We start from the raw sequence: 10,758 nt of genomic DNA on the forward strand, positions 1-10,758 counted from the left end.
CCCTTCAGTTACTGGAGAAAAAATCCATGGGCCTTTCAAAGTACACATGGCTTATCTACAGTTCAACTTTCTGACACAGACAGGACTTGATTGGATATGACAGGCTATACTCAACGGGTTTGATCATCATCCAAGCAAACTTGCATATGCGTTGCTTGTTGCAGTCTTTTTGCCAGTAGATCACATTCCTACGGTTTAGATTTGCTCCAGCACACGCATCATACCACCAGCCTCCACCAGGAATGCCATTGTGTTCCAGTTTAGCACAATTCTGAAAATAATTGTCATTGTCTCTGTCTTTGGTGGTGAATTTCTGGTTGTCATGAAGATAAGCTTCTGTGTCCAAGCTTAGAGCATCAGTGGCATTGCCTTGGTATAGACCAACCCTGATTCGGTATTGAGACTCTTCATCTTCAATAAGGAATGGTTCATACTGTCCCCATTTAATTTCAGCATTTAGGTTTACAAGTTTAACTCCAAGCATATATCGCACGGAACTGCTTGTTAACTGATGCATATATTCATTTCCTAACCAGTGGTTGTCATGAACGGAACCAAATCCATATTTGTAATCCTGCCAAGTCCTGTCAAAGTCAACAGTACTATTGGCTGTAATGTGCTGGATTACTGTCCAACCACCATCTTGCATGTTACAGGAGACTACAATTGGGTCCTCCTTTGGCTGGATGATGTAAAGACCATCTCTGGAATTTCCTTTGGAATGCTGAAAAATCTCAAAACAATCCCTTGGATAGTCTTGAGTAGGGAAAAAAAAAAAAAAAAGGAACAAAGTAAATTTCTGTTCAAATAGTGAATTTTAGATATGAACTCGTTCCTTTAGAATGAATGAATGACTACACTCTGACCAGAAACTGACTCTGACGTCATACCAGGTAGTGGCCACCTGCTCAGCTAAAGGGGAAGATTGCAGAGCAGAACGTGCAGGAAATGTTCAGAAATTTTAAAATGGGTTTGTTAACCCTGTCATACAACATAAGTGTGATTTTGCATTTATGACAGTGACATGGTTGAAAAGCCAGAAGTTAGGTACAGACCATTCCTTTTCTTCCTGTGTTCTTCTAGTTTGAGTAGTCACCAACTTTTCAATTCCCTGTGCCGTGTGATAGACCACTGTGCTTAATTACAGGAGCTATCTTTATCCTCAAATAAATCTAATTTCTCTTTAACCAATTTGCACTTTGGGCATATGTAACATCTTTGCATTGATTTCTAAGTATGCCATGTGTTCAGTGGTGAAAGTGAGATAGTAAAGCATATTTCTTGCTAATATAAAACTTATAAACATCTAAGGCTTTTCTTAAGAACAGTTCATGTCACTCAAACTCCAGGCTAAATCTTACCATGGATTTACAAGCAGAACTACAGTGCTGTGCAGTGATAACACCAATACCAGGAAAATAGGTGAAAGTGCTTTTACAGTTTATCCAATAGACTCAGAGGTAACAAAAATGGCATGTAAGGCTTAGGATAACTCTCTTGATTGGGCTGAAATATATATACTGTGTTTTTTAAATGTAACTTGCTTCTAAGGTAACTTCTTGCTATAGTATAGTATCAAGCATCTCTGAGACTAAGGCACAATGCTCTGCTTTTTATAAATGGCTGTGAGACTTCTAAAAGCCAGAATATAACTTATTTAAATACACATTTCTGTATGTATGAATTCATATATAGAGAATCCCTTTTATAGAGAAGGATATTATTCAATGTCTGTTCTGTTTGTCAGAAACATGCTTATGAATTGAAATCATTCACTTCTCCATAGAGTTGAAAGGCATGTCATTACATCATTATACTATGGGATATTTGTAATTTATGTTTAATAAAAACTTAGTTAGTATCTATCAGAAAAGTTCCTACAAACCATCTATGATGTAAAATGAGAGCTCTTCAGACTTATGAAATCTTATGTTCTGTCCTGACAGTGACTGATAGGAATATAAATGCTGAATTTTGAATTTTATTTTTTTTTCTTCTGGGAAAACAGAATAATTGAGGATAAGTACGGCAACTGGTTTTTTTTTTTTCAATATTTACCAAAAAACAATGAAGGAAAAATATTTTCAAAATAAAAACTTTAAAATAAAAGCTCAGGAAAAACCTCTTCTCTGCCCAAATCACTGACCAGAGATCAGTGATCCTTCAATCCTTTTACTGAATACATTGTTTTTCTTTTCTTGAACAGAAGAACAGGGTCTGAAAAGAGTGAATCTCATTACATGGTCTTGTGACCAACAAATCAAAAGTACACTCAGTGATTTGGCTACTGTTACAAAAAAAAACAAAACAAAAACCAACCAAACAAAACAACACAAAACCCAAACAACTTTGTGGAAAGAGAAAGGCACCAGAAGTGACTATTTTATCTACCACTGGTCTTGCAGTGAATTATATCATACAGTCTTCTTCACAGAATTATTGAATTTCTTCTCTTCCAGCTGAAAAGCATTGTAGATTTCAATAACTGTCACTACTCTGTTAGAAATACTAATCTGGTTCCCAATCTAATTTTATTAATGTCCACCATCCACCTTTTTCTTTCTCGTATCAAGTTGTCCGTTAAATAGTGCTTCTTCCTGGGTAATAAGCCCCAGTGAGGACAACTATATTTTTATTCAGCCTTTGTTTTGTGAAGGTAGCATAAAGAAGTTCTTTTATTATTTAGTGTAAGATAAATCTTCTGTTCCTTAATTGTCTTAGTAGCTTTTCTGCACCTCTTCATTGCAAATTAATCTCTTAGAACATGGGTAAAATTTGCACACAGTATTGCAGACGGCCCTATGTAGTGCCACTGATTCTTCCCAGGTTTTATTAGAAACACCTTTGTTGATATATTCCAGGATTGAATTTGTATGGCTTAATTTCCTTTAATCTAGAGTTTGGTTTTGGGACTTTTGTAACTGGTGAGGTCCTCACCTTGCAGTAAAACCTAGGATCTTGTACTTCAGTTTTCAACCAAATGGCATTACTTAAGAACACCTGATTTTTTATTTTTTTTTTCCCTGTGTACTATTCTGATTTTTTGTATTGGCATTTCTCTATTTCATGTTATCATTAAATTTTATCATCATATGCCTGTTTTTGCATTGGTATACATAATCAGAATATGGAAAAGATTACCTATGAGCAAATACTTCCAAAGTCTCCTCTTGACTTTATGGTTTACTTTTCTAACCAAGTCATTGTCATTTTCTTTTCAATCTCTACTGAAACTATAATATAACCTTAACTTCCCTGATTTAATATTGCATGAAGTATTGTATTATAGGCTTTGTAGAAATCCGGATGGACTAAACCTGTTAAATACTATTTTTCATAGAATCATTATTGTGTTAAATATAGTCTTTTATATTTGATATTCAGAAGATTATTGGTACTTCCATGCCACTCAGGACAGATTTACAGGAATATATAGGGTTTCCAAGGTCTTACTTTTATGTCTTCCATTGCCTACTAGAATCTACAGCCATGAATAGAATACTTTATATCTCAATATTACCTGCATGCTGTTATTAAACATCCTGAAAGAGCAGAACTCTGTACATGACTCTGTACTCCAGTTGTTAGAACATTTGCCTGGTAGACATACCCTGACTCCAAACCCAATCCCATGATTTTATAGAATTACCATTATTTAAGTTATTATATAGTGATGTACACATCAGTGATATATACAATGACTCTTGTATTTGCCCTTCTCAGTGAATATTATTCAGGCAAAATACAACAATTTCTATAGACAGATAATGAGAAAATAATCTAGGCTGAATGTCACAGGATTCACTTGGAAAGTGGATTTTATAAAACCTCAAATGCCATCAGTCAAAGGAGTAAAATGAATCAGCCACCTACTCTTTTTATATACAATTTATATGGGATCTACTTTGGTAAATGTATCAGAAACCCTAACAAGCTGGACCTTGCAAGCTAGATAGGCAGAGAGATGCCTCAATTATAGGTTCCAATGGGATTTAGGTACTGAGGTGTATAATGTAATCTAGATATGATTGTCCAAAGAATAAGTCTTCAAATGAAAAAAAACCTGGTAATTTCTCTTGAATTAGATGGCAGCTGAGCAAGGGATTAAGGATGCTGGAGAGGGACTCTTCATCAAGGATGCAGCGATAAAACAAGGGGTAATGTGTTCAAACTAAAACAGGAGAAGTTCAGGTTAGATATAAGGAAGAAGTTCTTTACTGTGAGGGTGGTGAGGCACTGGAACAGATTGCCCAAAGAAGCAGTAAATGCTCCATCCCTGGCAGTGTTCAAGGCCAGGCTGGACAGAGCCTTGGGCAACATGATCTAGTGTGAGGCATCTCTGCCAATGGCAGGGGAGTTGGAACTAGATGATCTTAAGGTCCTTTCCAACCCAAACTATTCTATGATTCCATGACTTCAGGTCAGGACATGTTCATATTGCAAAACAGGCCAAGTGCAAGGTCTTGCACCTAGGTTGGGGCAATTCCAAGCACAGCTAGAGGCTGGGCAAAGAATTGATTGAGAGCAGCCCTGAGGAGGACTTCAGGGTGCTGGTTGATAAGAAGCTCAACATGACCCACCAATGTGCACTCACAGCCCAGAAAGCCTACCATATCCGAGGCTGCATCAAAAGGAGCATGGCCAGCAGGTTGAGGGAGATGATTCTACTCCTCTGCTCTCATGAGACCCCACCTGCAGTACTGCCTTCTGCTCTGGGGCACCCAACACCAGAGGGATGTGGACCTGCTCAAGTGAGTCCAGAGGATGGCCACAAGATGATCAGAGCACTGGAGCACCTTTCCTGTGAAGACAGGCTGAAAGAGCTGGGGTTGTTCTGCCTGTAGAAGAGAAAGCTCTGGGGAGACCTTAAAGTAGCATTCCAGTACATAAAAGGGAACTACAAGAAATCTGGAGAGGGACTTTTTACAAGGGCATCTAGTGACAGGACAAGGTGCAATGGCTTTAAACTGAAAAGGGGTAGAATTTTTATTAGATATAAGGAAGAATTTCTTTACTGTGAGGATGGTGAGACACTGGCACAAGTTGCTCAGAGAAGTTGTGGCTGACCCATGCCTGGAAGCATTCAAGGCCAGGTTGGATGGGGCATTGAGCAACCTGGTCTAGTGGAATGTGTCACTGCCCATGGCAGGGGAGTTAGAACCAGTTGATCTGTGAGGTCCCTTCCAACCCAAACCATTCTGTGGCTCTCTGATTTTTGCAGGGCTAACTTTCAAATACATTGGCTGAAAATGTTACAGCAACACAATAAACTAAAACACAGCATGCATCCAAATTACCCAACTCTCTTCATGAGTACCTTTTTCATTGCTGTTACCCAGTCTCTCATAGCCTCTTTGGGGAAGAAGGTGGGCATTAGCCAAGACCACTGCCTCTGTGGTGCTCATTGACAAAGTGCATTGAGAGAGCAAGAACAGAATAAATCCCACTGAGCTCGTCATCAACATCTTCCTTTCAGGTCAGTCCTTCTGCAGCAATACAGATCTGTAACACAGAGTGGATTAAAAAAGGAAAGATTTATGAATTCTAATAGGAAAGTCCTGAAGACAAAAGGTATTGAAATACTGAGCTTCAGTGTAGTAAGCCTCTGCCAAAATCAGCTTCTCCCATCTTTCAAGGACTTCTCCCTTTCCTAATGTCTTGCACCCTCTATCTGACTGGTCATTCCTCTGACACAGAGGATTAGACTCTTAGCTTACCTTGTACCATGCTGGGCAATGAAACAGAATGTAATTTTGTTGTGACAGAAAAGTAACAATGGAAGAAAAAGCACATCTTGCATTTATCAGAATTGAAATATTTCCTGAGTCCAAACTAGTGAAATAGAGCACCAATGGTCAACCTGGCAGAGACAGTAACAGTAGCTCTGCTGACTGTCTAGTTCAAACAGTACTCAAAGACATGGCTTTCTTAGTGCTGGCAATATTTCTATGCCCTGGATACCTCCAGCACATCTGGACTATCGTATTTATGAATTTCCATCTACACCTTTAAATAATAGGTCACAGGTTTAAATTAGATTAAAAAAAAAATTAAAAAAAAAATGAACAAAGAAAACAGAACTTTTCTTCAATCTCAAAACCCACAAGGGTTTAATATATTGTATCAAAACCTTTTTGATCTTGTCCTCCTTTTGGGGTTACACATCTAGTAACCCTCCATCCAACATAGCAAGAAGTCTTATGTTATTACCAGACTAAGTCCTAAGTCAGGCAAATCCCAGTTTGACTAAAGAGGATTTTTTGTTTCAACAGCAGCATAGGCTGAAGCAGGGTAACTAATGTTTCCCGTACTCTCAAAGGACACATTTGCTTAAGACTTGCTAAACGGGGGTGGTTTTTTTTGTTTTGGTTTGTTGTGGTTTTTAAGGAGAGCTCCCCCCAATGACTTTGGCAAAGGCAGCAAACAGATTTAGCAAACAGCTCTTTCATCAGAACTTATTTCCTGCCAGCGTCAGCATGGTCTACAGAGGCCAGTACCCTTCTCTACAGTGGTTTATGTTCCAGCAAAGCCACGTTCCTTATAAATGTAATGACTTAGCAGCAGATTCAGCAAACAGTATTCCATATAGAAAAAAATATTCACTCCATTTTAAAAAATATCCAAGACAAATCACAATAAGAGAGTTCAGGTATGAGAGTTAATTTTTATAGCTACCATGCAGAAAAAAAGCAAACCAGAATTTTCTACTCTACCTAAAGTGATTAAATAATAATTCTGATTTACTATTAATATACAATTGCTATTTCATGCAGGGTTGGTCATTTGACATTGAAATTGTAATAAACCGGGAAATTACCTCCCATTAAATTTGTCATAGGGATTCCCTTAAAGCATTTAAGTTGCACTCTACCTACATTTCCCACTGTCATGTATCCTTTTCCGTGAAAGCTTCTATTATTGTTTCTACTATTAAGTATTATGTTATAAATGACTTACTTAAAATAAAAACCTAACCCACAAGCATCACTAAACTTCAGGAAAACTGTACTTGGATCTGGAGTTATTATTTTAGAAGTTTTATTTTAATTTAGCATTTCTGAGTGAGTCTGTTTTTTCTTCCTTCATATTTACGCACTGAAATGATTTACAGATCCATTTAATTCTAAAATAGATCTTAGTATTATAAATTACTAATAAAGCAACTGAGGAAAACAGCACTAGGTAGGCACCTTACCTCTTTTAAGTGAAGCTTGGCAAAGAAAATCATGCAGAAATGAATAAGCTCATTCTGTACAGTTGTACTTTGCCTGACACTTAAGCCCAGGTGAATAAATCAGCTCCAACACACTATCTCAAATACAGCAAAACTGCATCTTCATTATTTCACACTGCGTGCTTACTCTGGTGGACTTTACTCTGACATATTACACTTGCAAGTATTTATGAATTATAAAGTACAAAGTCCTTCTGTAAAGATTAAAACAACACAGTAACTAATTAAATTTCCTTGATCAATAAATAGACACAGTGACAGGGAACCATGAAGAGGTTTTAGTTCTGAAAATTACTTATGTTGCTTAAATACACACAGACAGATGCTCAAATTTACTGTGTCATTTTGCATAGGTGAATTAACTCAAGGGCATACTGCTATTCACATTAGAATTGCATAGCAAGTTATTAGCTTATAAAAGTACTTATATTGCTTAAAAACACACTAGCAGATGCTCAAATTTACTGTGTCATTTTGCATAGGTGAATTAAAACTGCATAGAGACAACTTGATTTTTAAGCATTAGGAACAAAGGACCAAACCAACCATAACCCTTGTTACTTCATGTTATAACATGAATGAATGAGAAGCAGTGTCTCAGAGCTATAAAAATGGGGAAAAAAAACCAAACAACAAACCACCAAATCAGAACAGGCTGGTCAACAGAGTGCTGTTTTAGTTTATTTGAATTAACAAGAGTTAATTAACATTAATTCAGGTCAAACCTGTAATGAATTAGATTAATTATTTTTTTCCATGTATCTGGAAATTGCACTATCTTCATGGCCTTTAGATGATGTCTAATCTAGCATTTACCCCTTTTAATATGAGCCAACAGTTCAGTTTTTGTGCTTCTTGATCCAGCCTGCAACCCACTTTGATCAGATTCTATCCCTGAAACAAGCCACAATTAAAAGTGATGGAGCATTTACATCCTCTGCAAGCTCTCCTTGAGGATTTGTACTATGCATAATTTCTGTCCTTCAATAATTTATCCTCAGTGAAAGCACAACATGTGTGGATTTCTATTTCATGCACTATTAAATAAGTAAATGTAACAAATGTTTTAAGGAAGATTTTCTTGTAACATCTAAAACACAGTGATATTTCTCTTCATTTTTCAGGTACAAGCAGTGCTTTATTATAGATGAGAATGGCCACAAGGAGTCAGAACAGTATCTTTTCCAAAACACTGGGCAGTAGCAGAGCTTCAGGATAGTTTAAGAACACATTCTCTCCACTTCTACTGTTATGCAGCTCAGGGAATTTCTGGTATCAATATGTTTGACATATCTAATTTTTGGTTGGTACTAAGCTTTATAAACCTTGGCTAAGGCATGAAAATACCTTATGAAATAATTAAAGTGCTTTGAGCAGATACAGATCTTGCTGAAATGGTATGCTAAAAAGGTCAGAAGGTACTGCTCCATTCTGTCCATATTGATAAAATCTAGAAAACACCACTGACTTTAGTGGTATTTACTGACAGGTCTCGTGTTACCCTGGTTTAAATTGGGGTGCATTTTTGCTTTGTGCCTTTGATTCCTACATTTTCCATCACTGTTTATCTTCTACCCATCTTTTTTCTTTAATTTCTTGCTGTTTGCTTCTCTTTGTTATTTCCAAATTTTCATCTGAGCTGTCAGAGCAGAAGCAAAGTGGGAAGCATTTAATTAGAAGAGAGAGGAAAGGGCAGAAGTATTAATTCACTCGTGCTCAGAAAGGCATCTATTTCTGTAGATGAAAACTTTGAAAAATAATGAAAATTACTACATCTCTCTCTCTGATCTTGATGAAGTATTTAGAGAATAATTTTTCAGCCATGAAAATTACATAGTGATCTTAAGGTACTTTACATTGGTATGGTTTGGTCATATAAATTTCAAAATAATGCATTACTATAATGACTTATAGTTAGCCATGTTAATTAAGATAGTTAGTTTGTCTGTCCAATAACCAGGTCCTTCTCCACAATATGCTGAAGTTTTAATTATCCCTCTGATTCTGCTAACCTTTAACTGGCAAGCATTCATTTGAATTTTTTTCCAATGCATGCTGTCCTTTGTGGAAATTGTCTTTACAAGTTCTCAGTATTTTAACAATTCATGGTACAGCCTTGCAAAGGGAAGATTTGTCTCTGATCAATTTCATCAAGCTCTAAAGTAAGTTGCAAAGACAATCTAGCTCCTATTTTGCAACTAATCTGACTCTGTCTGTAAAGGATGTGAAAAATGTCCAAATCTAAGCCATACAATGAAGCCATCCATTCTAGCAATGGCAAAGTACTATTAATTTAATCTTAGTAGTCTGGATGATTGTGACAGCCAGTGGCAGTATTACACAGTGAAAGAACCATGAATCATTTTGGTTGGAAAAGACCTTTAAGATCATGAAGTCCAATCATTAACCTAACACAGCCAAGTCCACCACTAAACCATGTCCCTTTGCACCATATCTACACTTCTTTTAAATACTTCCAGGGATGGCCACTCAAACACTTCCCTGGGCAGCCTGTTCCAATGCCTTGACCAATGCCTTTCAGTGAAGAAATTTCTGCTTATATTCAGTCTAAACCTCCCCTGGGACAAACTGAGTCATTTTGTCCTATCGCTTGTGTGGCACAAAAGACCAACATCCCACACACACTACAACCTCCTTTCAGGTAGTTGTAGAGAACAGGAAGATCTCCCCTCAGAGTTCTCCAGGCTAAACAACCCCAGTTCCCTCAGCTGCTCCTCGTAAGTTCTCCAGACTCGTAAGTTTCTCTGGTTCTCCATACCCTTCCCCAGCTTTGTTGCCCTTCTCTGGACCTGCCCCAGCACCTCAATGTCCTTTTTGTAGTGAGGAGCCCAGAACTGAACACAGTATTCAAGGTGCAGCCTCACCAGCACCCAGTACAGGGGGGTGATCACTACCCTGGCCCTTCAGGCCACACTACTGCCGGTACAGGCCAGGGTGCTGTTGGCTTTCTTGGCCACCTGGGAACACTGCTGCTCATGTTCAGCCGGCACATGTGGATGGCCTGCTCTTTCAGATTTCCTTCTTGAAGCATGCCCAGCCTTCCTGGACTCCTTTGTCATTCAGGACTGCCTCCCAAAAGTGACTCTATCAACCAGTCTTCTAAATAGGCTCAAGTCTGCTCTCTGCAAGTACAAGGTAACTGTTCTGCTAACCTCTTACTTGCTTCTCCAAGAATCAAAAACTCTGTAATTTCGTGATCACTGTGCCCATGATGGACTCCATTATTAATGGGAAGGGCTTTGACAGGCTAGCAACTTGCGTACCCAGGGAATTCAAAAGACTTGAGCTGGGCAATTTATGGCTTTGTATTGTTGCCAGAAACCTGTAAAAATGCTAACTTTTATGCAGTAATCTTGTTCAGCATACTAAGGAGCTCAAAAGACAAAGTTCTAACAAGGGAAAACACATAAAACATAAAAAAAGGCTCACTAAGTGTCTTTCCTGAAAGAAGTTTTATGGCTGCACAGCATGAGTGGTTGCTTCAGGGAAAAACAAACCAACAA

At 37.8% G+C, this 10,758-nt stretch overlaps 1 protein-coding gene and 1 long non-coding RNA gene across 2 annotated transcripts in view; one reads left to right on the forward strand and one right to left on the reverse strand.

Moving 5' to 3' along the window:
- Positions 1-10,758, forward strand: part of LOC133226519 (uncharacterized) — an 88,925-nt gene extending 78,167 nt beyond the window's left edge. The window contains exon 2 of the long non-coding RNA XR_009729529.1: positions 8,454-10,758. This is a non-coding gene — a long non-coding RNA (uncharacterized LOC133226519). The remainder of the gene's footprint in view (positions 1-8,453) is intronic.
- LOC133226517 (fibrinogen-like protein 1-like protein) lies at positions 56-5,968 on the reverse strand. The gene is made up of 2 exons (XM_061380177.1): positions 5,318-5,968; positions 56-756 (listed from the first exon to the last, which is right to left on the reverse strand). Exons 1-2 carry the CDS (start codon positions 5,463-5,465, stop codon positions 56-58), a joined length of 849 nt encoding a protein of 282 aa, XP_061236161.1. The 5' UTR covers positions 5,466-5,968.

This window comes from Neopsephotus bourkii, unplaced genomic scaffold (assembly GCF_033783945.1).
Source record: "Neopsephotus bourkii isolate Nb327-2 ecotype Australia unplaced genomic scaffold, CSIRO-AGI_Nbou_v1 NB_1792, whole genome shotgun sequence".
Classification (NCBI taxonomy): domain Eukaryota; kingdom Metazoa; phylum Chordata; class Aves; order Psittaciformes; family Psittacidae; genus Neopsephotus; species Neopsephotus bourkii.

Bases quoted from the DNA above. Each gene is read 5' to 3' on its own strand.
- LOC133226517 (XM_061380177.1), bottom strand. From the start codon at position 5,465: ATGTTGATGACGAGCTCAGTGGGATTTATTCTGTTCTTGCTCTCTCAA. The intron at 757-5,317 runs GTACTCATGAAG...TCCCTACTCAAG, and splicing joins GGGTAACAGCAATGAAAAAG to ACTATCCAAGGGATTGTTTT.